Here is a 12,692-nt window from a genome sequence, read left to right as displayed (position 1 = left end):
TTGCTGTTCTCTTGTGGCAGAACCTATGTTGGAAAGCATGCCAAAATGGTGTTGCTTTATGGAATTACCAGTCTTACCAGAAATTGTCACTTTAGTCACAGCTATAAGCAGCAGAGGGTGAGCTTTTAAATTACAGCCAATAAACCCAGAGAAGGACTCAAGGTAGAAGTATAGCTCCTTACAGACCTGTCATAAAAAGCATGGTTTATATTTTTCTCCTGTCTCCTTCTGATATCCTGGCAATGCCCTCAGTAAATCCTAGACAGAATTTTTTTTTTAATCTATTGTCTTTGCCCTTTATTTAACTGGAAGGTTAGGTGCTTCTGGCTTGCTTTTGTTCCTTATACCAGGTACAGCAGAAGAAGAGAAACTGCTGTTTTAACTGCTTTTAAAGATAAAAAGATTGGCAGCATGCAGATTTACAGCATCACAAAGTTGATGTTATAGGCAGGCAGGAGCAATGTCCCTCAGGAAGACTGAAAAAGAAGCTACAGAAGTAGCTGCAAACTTTTCTACAGACTTCAGGCAACAGAAACAGTAGCTGTTCACTTTTTCCACTAGTCTACAGGATTTTTTAACCACTTTACGTTTCAAGTTAAATTCCACGGGCGTAAACTTCAGGTCAGAGACCTGAATTGTTGAATATTTGGAATTATTTAGCACTTACATCCTAAGTAGTGACAGCCTTTTCAGGAGAAGACAAGACCTGTGAGAATTTGGAAATATACTGAGTTGCCATTTATTTTAAACCAGACTTTCTTATAGCTCTCAGTTCTCTGCCACTTTGCTGTCATGCCACTCACCTAACTTCATATCTTCATAGAACAAATGTGCCCAGTACTGGCCATCAATGGAGAATGGCTCTGCAACATATGGGGACATCATTGTGAAGATCAATGAAAGTAAAACGTGTCCAGACTATGTCATTCAGAAACTACATATCACAAATGTAAGTTAATTCAAATATGTAAGACTGACTGGAATTGGAGTGTCTATTTGGATTCTCTAAGTATCATTGAGAGACCCTTTTAAGAGGAGAAGAGTCAGCGATCAATGGAAGATGCTCTGCTGTTTTTCCCTAAGCAACATATAGTTTAAGAGAAAACTTCTTAGATGTATGTGTCATTCCTTATAAGAAATATGAGCTAGACATATATTTCCCAGCTTAAAAATGTATTTTCCTTAGTACTCTGGAAACTACATTTAAGAAGAAACTGTTAATACGCTGTTAAGTATGGAAAACTTAATACACTGTGTTTTCATTAAATGTTTAGCTAGTTCCTCAACACAAAAATGTTACCGGTTTATGTGTATCGCAGCATAACCTTCTGCCACTAAAATCAGTGTGACTTACAGAGCACCATTATCTACCCTCATGATAGTCATACAGGGGGACAATTGCAAATTCTGGTAATCTCAAGTGCATTTATAAACATAAGTGTTTTAAAATTACAATTTTGCTATGTGTAGAATCATTAAGGCTGGTTAATTGCTCTCTTTTATACATCTGAAATTACATCAGTTGCTCTGTGGGTAATTGAGAACAAAATTTGCTGTCTAAGGCTAAATGCTCCTCTCAGGCCCTTTGCAAAAATATTTCAGTGAGGGTTAAATGGAGCATAAGTCATAGCTAAAAGCATTAAGACTCAAAGAGTAAATCTCCTGACACATCTTCAGCAAAATAGTCAAGCAACAGACTCCACCCATCTGAATCAGTGATTACAGCTGGATATTCCTATTCTGCTGTCTCATGCTGCATTAAAATTTACTCAGGAATTGGTCTGATTGAAAGAAAGTTGTAACTTAGTGCGAAGACAGTGAGAATATCAGGATGTTAAGAATTAACTGTTAACACAGACATTGCTCTGTAACTAGGACAATCTGACATTAGAAATGAGAAATGGCTGCAGGTTGAGGACGAATTTTTAGAGCTTTTTTGCTCTCTGTTCAGCTGCCATTATATTAATATAGACAAGCTGATCTTGGTTGTGAAGTTTAAGAGTGGTCCGTGGTGAGAAAGTGGAGACTTCTGCAGTTCTGGTGGAATAGTGATGTACAATTACTGAAACGATGGCAATTAACTGTATGAATAACTGTGCCACAATGGGATAATTCAACTTTGAGTTAAAATTTGGGGGTTAATTACAGGGGAAATGCCTATATAGCCCTACTAAAACTTGGCCAGTGAAAGAATGCCAGTGAGATGTCTTTCTCATTTTGTTTTATATTCATGGTTATTGAAATATATGTCCTCTCTTTCAATCTGGAAGCAATATTTGAAAGTAGGACTCAAGACTTAACATGCTTTAAGCTTTAATCAAGTGACTTAAGAGAGTCAGTCTCATTGAAAATCATAGGTTTTCTTGTATCTATTTCTAAACCGTAGAAGTCTGAGTTACAGTTAAAAAAAAACCACCACAACCCAAACCAAAAAAATCCTTAAACTGTTGTACCCCCAACAGGCTACTCCTAGGAGACATAAAGGGATTACTAACCTGTACCCCTTGAAGTAAGCAGAGCTATACACTGGCTAAGTTGTTTATGAATATAGTGGGGAGATATATTATACTCTGGATCATAGGCTAACCTGAGAAAAAGGTATTCTTAGCAACACTTTGAACCTCCTGCTTGGCCTCTGTTGGAGTCATTGTGTATTCCTGATTCATGGATATTTTTTAATTAAAACTGAAAATGAAAAATGTTGCAACCATGGGGATTACAACTTTACAACACACTGTTTGAAATTTCTGTTTCAACATTTGATGACTGTTGCCCTTAGTTTTCTTCCGTTTTGTCTATCTGCACTTGATTTTGGCTTTGTGTGTGTGCGTATATATATATTAAAAAGCCCATTTCACTTGTCTAGGCAAGAGAAAGGACAGCTGGAAGAGATGTCACACATATTCAGTTCACAAGCTGGCCAGACCATGGAGTCCCTGAGGATCCGCATCTCCTTCTCAAACTCCGACGCAGAGTTAATGCTCTCAGCAACTTTTTTAGTGGCCCAATAGTGGTTCATTGCAGGTAAATATATATATATATATATACATATATATATTTAAAATTATGTTAATGTTAAGTGAACATGAAGTGAAGCTATTCAGGAGCTGAGGAAGGCATTTGGCTGATCCCAAATATTGTGACTTGATTACTTGAGAGTGAGGCAGCCAAGTATGCATAAAAAGGCCTGTTTTCTGAAGGTTTTTCAGGTCAATAAAATCTGAGGATACGTAGACTTTTGGAAAGCAGCCAGATAAATGTCAGGCTACTCTGGCTATAAGAAGTATCGGCCTTACTTTCATTAAAAGATATTTAAAATACAAACTCATTATTGGTTTTGTTGCCAATGAATTTACAGCAAGAACTGTTTTCGGTTGCTCCGTATCCTGTTGTTAAACATTTTCACTTTTGCTCTCTCACTGACTGCTCCCCTCTCAGAATGGAATGGAGAGATGCCATTGCCTCTCGATAACCAAATCCTTTTGTGCTTTGCAGTGCCGGTGTTGGACGCACTGGGACATATATAGGAATTGATGCCATGCTGGAGGGGCTGGATGCAGAAGGCAGAGTGGATGTTTATGGCTATGTTGTGAAGCTGCGTCGGCAGCGGTGCCTCATGGTTCAAGTAGAGGTATCTTGCTAAAACTCCTGTCACTTAGGACTCTCCTTTGCTAGGGCTTCATTCCTATTTCTCAGAAGTGTGCTGCTCAGTCTTGGTTACTGCTACAGTTCGGTTGAAGTTGTTCATGGAAAATACAGCTCTGAAAAATATTAGCAGAGAGAAAAACTTCCAACACAGTTTTTCAGTTTTAGTAACTTCAACTTTTAAAGTTTAGGCTTTAAAAAAAGAAGCCAAGATGAACACTATGGATTTGATAATCCAGCTTTCAGCATACAATTCACAAATGCAAAATTGAGCTTGTGTAGTCAAACTTAATTTTTAAATTCTAAAAACTGTCTGTCTAGGTGGGATTTTCAGTTGAGATGAGAGTACAAGAAAAGTTACGGACTGCCATGCCCGTTTTTAACTTATTGTTTTTAATTTATTTAAGCATTTTGCAGATCTTCCGAACCGCAATTCCGTATTTCTTGAATGACATTACATTTATTTGCAGAACACTTCATCCACCATACTAAATGTGCCCCAGAATGTCTAATTTGGGAGTCACTCTGATTTTTAATACTTATATTTAATGTTTATTGAACATTAATGTTTAATATTGTAAACACTGATAACATCATGGAAGTAATAGTTTCTTATAATGGTTTTAAAAAGTGATATGACTATTTTTTTTAACTCTTTAATAACTTCATTTTTAAACCCTTCAAATGGGAAACACCAGTCACAGTACATCCTTATCCATCAAGCGCTAGTGGAATACAATCAGTATGGAGAAACAGAGGTCAGTCTCTCAGAACTGCATTCCTACCTTAAAAATCTGAAAAGAAAAGATCCTCCAAGTGATCCTTCTCTGCTGGAGGCAGAGTTTCAGGTAAATAAGCATTGCATTTTAGTGCCCTTACCTCCCACTTACATTAAAAACTGCCTCGCACAATAGTCATGAGGTAGAGATATCATACATAATAGATCACTTACGTGCTATTTTATTTCTCTGGCACAGAAACAGTTTCTTTACCTTCATGAAAAAAGTTGTAAATTAATGAAATTTTATTCCTGCCTTTGATGTTAATATTTTTAACAAAGATGGGGAGCATAGAACAATTACTTGTGGCTATGTGCATGATTTCCTCTGCCATTGCACCTGGTATAACAGGCATTTTTGAACTATAGTCCAGATGTGACCAAAGTTTAAAGAATTAAAGTAAGAAGTGAGGCACTGGGTGTGGGTGTCCAGAGGGGACAATGATACCAGGAATCATTTTGATCCAGCATAATACCAAACATCCTCTTTCTTTAGAGATTACCTTCCTATAAAGGGTGGCGGACACAGAACACTGGGAATCGTGAGGAAAATAAAAGCAAAAATAGGAATGCCAACATAATTCCATGTAAGTATTTTCCACGAACCTTCCCTTATTCTATCTGTTATCTTCTGTAAGAAAACCTACTATGTTTTGAAAAAAATGAGGACAGTATATAACCATACTGAGATGTATTCGATTGATCAATTTTATCAACACTGTAAAATTAGAAACTTCTCATAGTGTTTTCAGTAAAGAAGAGATGAGCTTTTAAAAATGAGAATTATAGGGAGTATTTATTTCAAATACAGTGGCCTTTCTTCTGCAGTTTGTTGTGAAAGTTTTTCTGTCTATTTCCCCCTTGCACATGTGGGGACAGTCCCCCTCTAACGATGTCCATGAGGAGCAGTGTGGTGTGATGCTGACATTTTGTCTCATGCAGATGACTTTAACCGAGTGCCAATCAGGCATGAAGATGAATGCAATAAGGAAGGAGAACACGATTCGGATGATTCCTCAGATGAGGACAGTGACTGTGAGGAATCAAGCAAATACATCAATGCTTCTTTCATAACTGTACGTATTTAGAAGATCCACAAGAAGTATTTCACAAACTTTCACCTAAAACTATATTCTAGCTTGAGCTCTTATTCTTATTGGCCTCACAAATAGAATAGGATTTACCTGAATAAGGGAGAAAGATCTGACAGTTGATTAGCAAATCCATTTATAGTTTTAAGCATCAAAATCTTCTAGATTTTGCAGTAATAAATCTTTTTCCCTTACATAGTCTCAGACTGTGCAATCTCAAACAGTGAGACTAAACATAGAAATACCTTTTTTTTTTTTTTCTTTTTAATGTGTGTGTGTTATGTTTAAAACCAGCAGCTTTCAGACTGGCGTAATGATAACATGTATTTCTATTGGTGGACATCTGCCTATGTACAAGTTAATCTATTTTAATATTTTCCCTGTTAGTGAAATGTGAGTACAGTTATTCACATATACAAAACCTACTAGTGAAAATTGGGACTATCATTTTGGTATCATATATACCTCCAAAAGAAGGAGGCCAGTTATTGGTCACTAATGAAGTAACCGATTTTAATGTAATTAGTAGCTGAATTCAATTTATCTGAATCCTTTAAAATGCTGCACAGTCAGGATATCTATTCAGAGTAAATATATTTACTTTTGGGTAGCTCAGTGTGAACTTACTTGTGCACCAGCCTTGTGTGGTATAAACTCAATTTCTTAGTGGTCAATTTAAACAGCTGTGTAGAATTAAATGTCTTAGTCCTTAAAAATATGCTTTGCAAAAAATGACGGGTGAGGTCTCACACACTGCAGCATGAGTATACCTTGTTGTGAATCTGAAAGTGATACTGTTGTTAGGAGAGTAGTGTTTCATGACATTTGGCTTGTAGAATTCCTGTAAGACCATTCCTACTGTGATCAGCATATCTCCTCTATAAACAAATGGGTTCATTAGTTTATTTCACTGGGCATACTTTAAATGACAATGAGTTTTGTTGCTTGACAATCACATTTCAAATTAATTTAAGAAAAAAATATTAAATTTTCTTTTATAGGGTTACTGGGGTCCAAAAGCCATGATTGCAACACAGGGACCACTGCAGGAAACTATCTCTGACTTCTGGCAAATGGTCTTCCAAAGAAAAGTCAAAATCGTTGTTATGCTGACAGAGCTGAAAGAAGGAGATCAGGTGAGGGCATCATCTTGACACTGACATATTAAGGTTCCTCTACATGGAAAGACAGAATCACAGAATGGTAGGTGTGTGAAGAGACCTTCGGAGATCATCTAGTCCAATCCCTGCCAAATCAGGTTCACCTAGAGCAGGTTGGACAGGAATGCATCCAGGTAGGTTTTTTAATATCTCCAGAGAAGACTCTACAATCTCTCTGGGCAGCTTGTTCCAGTGCTCTGTCACCCTTAAAGTAAACAAGTTTTTCCTCATGTTGAGATGGAATTTCCTGTGTTCCAGTTTGTGCGTGTTGCCTCTTTTCCTGTTGCTGGGCACCACTGAAAAGCGTCTAGCCCCATCCTCTTGACAACCACCCTTTAGATATTTTTATAAACATTGATGAGATCTCCTTTCAGTTTTCTCTTTTCCAGGCTAAACAGACACAGGTGTCTCAGCCTTTCCTCATAAGAGAGGTCCTCCAGTCCCTTGATCATCTCTGTAGCCCTCTGCTGGACTCTTTCCAGTAGTTCCCTGTCTTTCTTGAGCTAGGGAGCCCAGAATTGTACACAGAACTCTGGACGTGGCCGCACCAGGGCAGAGTAGAGGGGGAGGATGATCTCCTTTGACCTGTTGGCCAGCCTCTTTTTAGTGCACCCCAGGATACCATTGGCCTTCTTGGCCACAAGGGCACGTTGGTGGCTCATGGTCAACTTGTCCACCAGGACTCCCAGGTCCCTCTCTGCAAAGATGCTTTCCAGCAGGTCAACCCCTAACCTTTTCTGGTACCTGGGGTTGTTCCTCTCTAGGTGCAGGACCCTACACTTGTCCTGTTTGAACTTCATTAGGTTCCTCTCCACCCAATTCTCTAGCCTGTCCAGGTCATGCTGAATGGCGGCACAGCCTTCTGGTGTAACAGCTACCCCTCCTAGTTTTGTGTCATTAGCAAACTTGTTTAGGGTACACTCTGTCCCCTCATCCGGGTCATTGATGAATATGTTGAACAAGACTGGACCCAGTACTGACCCCTGGGGAACACTGCTAGCTATAGGCTTCCAACTAGACTCTGTGCCACTGATCACACCCTCTGAGCTCTGCCATTCGGCCAGTTCTCAATCCACCCCACGGTCCACTCGTCTAACCCACGCTTCCTAAGCTTACCTGTGAGGATGTTATGGGAGAGTGCCAAAAGCCTTGCTGAAGTTGAGGTGACAACATCCACTGCTATCCCCTCAACTACCCAGCCAGTCATGCCATCATAGAAGGCTACCAGATTGGTCAAGCATGATTTCCCTTTGGTGAATCCATGTTAACCACTCCCAATAACGTTCTTTTCCTCCACATGCTTAGAGATGACATCTAGAATGAGCTATTCCATCACTTTTCCAGGGATGGAGGTGAGGCTGATTGGCCTGTTGTTTCCTGGGTCCTCCTTCTTGCCCTTTCTGAAGGCTGGAGTGATATTGGCTTTCCTTCAGTCTTCAGGCACCTCTCCTGTTCTCCATGACCTTTTAAAGATGATGGAGAGTGGCTTCGCAATAACATCTGCCAGCTCCCTCAGCACTCTTAGGTGCTTAGGTGTTGGGGCCTATGGATTTGTGGGTGTTGAGTTTGCCTAAACGATCTCTAACTGGATCCTCCTCGACCAAGGGAAAGTCTTCATTTCTCCAGACTCTCTCTCTTACCTCCAGGTTCTGGGATTCCTGAGGGCTGGCCTTAGCATAAAGACTGAAGACAAGAAGGCATTCAGTACCTCCACCTTCTCTACATCCTCCATCACCAGGGCACCCACCTCATTCAGCAGTGGGCCCACATTTTCTCTAGTCTTCCTTTCGCTACTGAGGTACTTGAAGAAGCTCTTCTTGTCCTTGACATCCCTTGCCAGATTTAATTACAAGTGGGCCTTCGCCTTCCTCATCACACCCCTGCATAGTCTGACAATGTTCCTATACTCCTCCCAAGTGGCCAGTCCCTTTTTCCACATTCTGTAAACTTCCTTCTTCCATTTGAGTTTTTCCAGAAGTTTTTCTTACTCACAGGGACGCACCGATCTTGAGTTTGGAGGAAGTGGTGCTTGAATATTAACCAGTTCTCTTGGACCCCTCTGCCTTCTAGAGCCTTAACCCATAGGATTCCTCCAAGTAGGTTTTTGTAGGCCAAAGTAGCTCTCCTGAAGTCCAGGGTTATAATTCTACTTTTTGCCCTGCTTCTTCCATGCAGGATCCTGAACTCCACCATCTTATGGTCACTACAGCCAAGGCAACCCAGGACCTTCAGATCCCCAACTAGTCCTTCTTTCTTTGTTAGCACAAAGTCCATCAGCATGCCTCTCCTTGTTGGCTCCCCACTTTGTATGTCAAAAAGTTATCATCAATGCTCTGCAGAAACCTCCTGAACGGTGTGTGCCTGGCTGTGTTGCCTTTCCAGCAAATAGGGTGGTTGAAATCCCCCATGAGAAGCAGGGCCTGTGCTTGTGAAGCTATTTGCAACTGTTTGTAGAAGGCCTCATCGACTTCCTCTTCTTGATCTGGTGGTCTGCAGTAAACACACACAACAGTATCACCCGTATTAGCCTGCCCCTTAATTCTTACCCATTAGCTTTTGACTCGTTCTTCATCCACCCCTAGGCAGAGCTCGGTACCTTCCAGCTGCTCTCTAGTGTAGAGAGCAGCATTGCACTGTATTCTCTCATTCCCTTCCTCCAGTTAAGCGTATTTCACGGGGTGAGGAATTTGGATTTCCAACATAATTTATTCTATTATTTACCTTCTTAATTTACTTTCTAATGAATTTTTGAAGGGAAGAGTGTACCATGCTATATTTTAAAATACAGTGACACTCCTACTACTTTAGAGTCAATACACTCCGTAAGTGCAAGTGGAAGATAAAATGAAATGAAGTTTGAGTGGAAAGCACTGATTTGTACTTTTATCCGTTTTAGGAGCTCTGTGCACAGTACTGGGGAGAAGGAAAACAAACATATGATGGCATAGAAGTTCAAATGACAGATGTCAGCTCTTGTCCTAGCTATACCATACGTGCATTTGATGTTACACACCTGAAGGTAAAAGTTACTTTGCAAATTCCAAAAAGAAGTTTAAAATTTGTTTCCCTGTTATAAACTTAGCCTAAAGAAAGAGAAGGGACAGTTCCCACTGCACTTACCTCCTGCTATAAAAAATTGAAAAATTTTTCTCTTCCAGACCAGCAGCCAATCATCATAAATGCTATAAAACAGCACAGATTTTCCATTAAGTGAATTGCTGAGATGGTGATAGTGGAGTCTCAGGAGAATAGCTGTCTTTTGTATTTTGAGCAAAGCTTGCATGTTTACCTACCTCATATTCAGGAGGCAGAACTCGCATCACCATGCAGTTCCTCAGGAAGATAACTTTTCGAAGTCAGCTGTAATAGATGTGAATCTATCTTTTAACCTGAACATTGACTATGTCTTCAATGATATTTTTCAGACAAAAGAAACACAGAAGGTGTATCAATATCAGTATCACAAGTGGAGTGGCTTGGATGTTCCAGAAAACCCCAAAGATTTGGTCAACATGATTCTCAATCTTAAACAAAAAATCCCAACCAGACCATTCACTGAGGACAACAGGAGTATGCGCAGTGTCCCGCTTATTGTCCACTGCCGGTGGGTCTGAAGTCAGCACATAGCTTAACCTAGCTCTAAGGTCTGGATATATGTAGCAACCACAATTTTGGGATGTTTGCCCTTCCCCACAAGCCTTTCCATGTGTCTGGAGACAGAGCTCTCCCTAGAAGGTTGCTTGAATTGCTCAAGCTTGACCTTTTTGATTGTGGTGCTGAAAAGCGAGCACACTTCTTGGCAAACGTGGGCACGGAGTAGGTGGTCAGAGCTAGCTGCTCTTGCCTGGTATGCATATTTTGAGAAGAAATGCTGGGTCAAACTGCTCTTGTAGCATACTACTAATGAGGATTCAGCAGAGCTTTTAGGTTCATCTCTCAATCCAGTACATAAGCCCACTTTTTTAGGTCCATTTCCAGGAATAGCCTTGCATACCATCTAAAGCAGAGCATAATCCTGCTAACAATTGTTGAAACCGTATGTCTGAAGCTTCTTATTTCTCTCTTATCCCTTAAGTGGCCACATGAGATCCAGGTAGCCTCTAGATTAACTGTCTTGTGTATGTTCTACAGATATTGTTAATTGTAATAATTTCAGTCCAGTAAAAAATGTTTTGGAAATGTAATTCATGATGTAGTCTTTGAAATAAATCTGTCATTTAGTCAGAAGACCTGCTGATTTTACATTTTAAATTTACATGCATATTTTACATCATCTTCTAGTGACGGATCACAGCAGACTGGTGTATTTTGTGCTTTAATGACCCTCTTGGAAAGCGCAGAAATAGAAGAAGTAATAGACGTTTTCCAGGTAGTAAAAGCTCTTCGTCGCACCAGGCTGGGAGTGGTCTCCACCTTTGTGAGTAAATCTTATTAATTACCAGAAAAAATTATAAGATTACTTATCATGGTCACTACTATCCTCATAACTTATGCATCATTTCTGCATAGGTAGCACTAATTCTAATCAGGACATTTACAGCCGCTCACCAGTGCTTAGGAACTGGCTGTTACTGATAAGAATGAAGGAGTCTGTGAGACATCGAGTTGCAATTCTATAATGCCTTTGTGGAAAGGTGTATATTATAAAATTACACATTGCATAAATTGTTGTTTCTGCAGTTGCTTCAGGGATGTATGTGTACAGTGTCCCTTAACTTCTGCAGAGTTAGGAGGCTCACTCCATTTCACAGGCTAGGGGCCATCAACTTGTTTTCAGTTTAAATCGCTCCAGAGGAATTGTGTCTTTGTGGCGTACAAACATTTACTAAAAAACCAGACCTAGGTGGGTGTCATTGGTATGGGGCAGGTTATTAGATGACTTTCCTAGACTCCTTACAATATGTGTTGTTTACAACTTAGGTACTCTAAAAAACATATTTTGGGGACTTTGTAAACCAAGATGGTACTGAGTGACAACTTGGAACGTCTGATGCAGGCAGTTATAGAGACTTTATGTACAAATGAAATAAACCATAAAAGAAACACTGTGCCCCCAAACCTGTGGAAGCTACTTCATATGCAGTCTTGCATGTTCAACTACATGTTACGTTTGAAAATTTAAGAAAACAGAGAAAGAATGGGTTTACTCTTGGGCTCTGAGAACTCCATTCATGCTAACTTCTTCTCTTTCTATTTAAGGAACATTACCAATTTCTGTATGACACCATTGCCAGTACCTACCCTGCACAGAATGGACAAATAAAGAAGAACAGCCAGCAGGAAGATAAAGTTGAATTTTGCAGTGAGGTAGAAAAAACAGATCAGGAAACTGATTTGATCACAATTGATCTTAACCCACCAATGACAGAGGAAAAGGAGGCTCCTGAAGTATGTGATGATTCTAAATCTGCAGACAGCACGAAGGGAACAGAAAGCTCTACAAATGGCCCCACAACTCCAGTTCTAACTTAGAGGCTATACTAAAAAGAAAAAGTGCTTTTTCATGTGCAAAAAATCAAAACAAAATAAGAAGTATAAGATTTCTTCCTCTTCCCACCTTTGTTTTTAAAGACATTCACTGTTGTATAAGTTTTTCGAAGGTACAAATTTAAAGAATACTTGAAACTTGTAGAGAGTGACAAAGAACTGTGAAAGTTTTAAGTTTTGTGTAGATTTGCATTTAATACTTCTTCAGAAACATTTTCACTATTTTTATACTTTTTCTGTTAAAGATCTGTACAGTATAATACTGCGCTGAGCAGTGGGGAGGAAATTTTTTTACTTCTGTGACAAGGGGAAAGGCAACTCAGAACAAGAAGATTAGCATGTTGCAAAAACAGGTCTGTCTTCACAACTATGAGCAAGTAAATTAACCTAATTGCTACACATATATTCTAGCATTTCGGGAGTGCTGACCAAGTACTGCTTTAATAATATTCTGTGGAATTTGTGGGGCTTTGCCAAACAGGTTTTAGAGCTTATCATTTATATCATGTGGCAATTCCAAGGAACTCAGTC

The 12,692-nt window shown here is 39.6% G+C and overlaps 1 protein-coding gene across 1 annotated transcript in view; it reads left to right on the top strand.

Moving 5' to 3' along the window:
- The window catches only part of PTPRC (protein tyrosine phosphatase, receptor type, C), a 68,404-nt gene extending 55,993 nt beyond the window's left edge, over positions 1-12,411 (top strand). Inside the window, exons 21-31 of the mRNA XM_009884927.1 lie at positions 824-949; positions 2,867-3,024; positions 3,496-3,631; positions 4,344-4,493; positions 4,920-5,010; positions 5,366-5,499; positions 6,516-6,650; positions 9,571-9,693; positions 10,100-10,278; positions 10,956-11,091; positions 11,874-12,411. Coding sequence (XP_009883229.1) covers positions 824-949; positions 2,867-3,024; positions 3,496-3,631; positions 4,344-4,493; positions 4,920-5,010; positions 5,366-5,499; positions 6,516-6,650; positions 9,571-9,693; positions 10,100-10,278; positions 10,956-11,091; positions 11,874-12,146 — 1,641 coding nt within the window. The 3' untranslated portion in view covers positions 12,147-12,411. The remainder of the gene's footprint in view (positions 1-823; positions 950-2,866; positions 3,025-3,495; positions 3,632-4,343; positions 4,494-4,919; positions 5,011-5,365; positions 5,500-6,515; positions 6,651-9,570; positions 9,694-10,099; positions 10,279-10,955; positions 11,092-11,873) is intronic.
- Positions 12,412-12,692: the final 281 nt, after the last annotated feature.

Source organism: Charadrius vociferus, unplaced genomic scaffold, assembly GCF_000708025.1.
Source record: "Charadrius vociferus isolate BGI_N301 unplaced genomic scaffold, ASM70802v2 scaffold163, whole genome shotgun sequence".
Lineage (NCBI taxonomy): Eukaryota > Metazoa > Chordata > Aves > Charadriiformes > Charadriidae > Charadrius > Charadrius vociferus.
The sequence above is the reverse complement of the archived record's forward strand: the minus strand, read 5'-3'. Positions and strand labels throughout refer to the sequence as shown.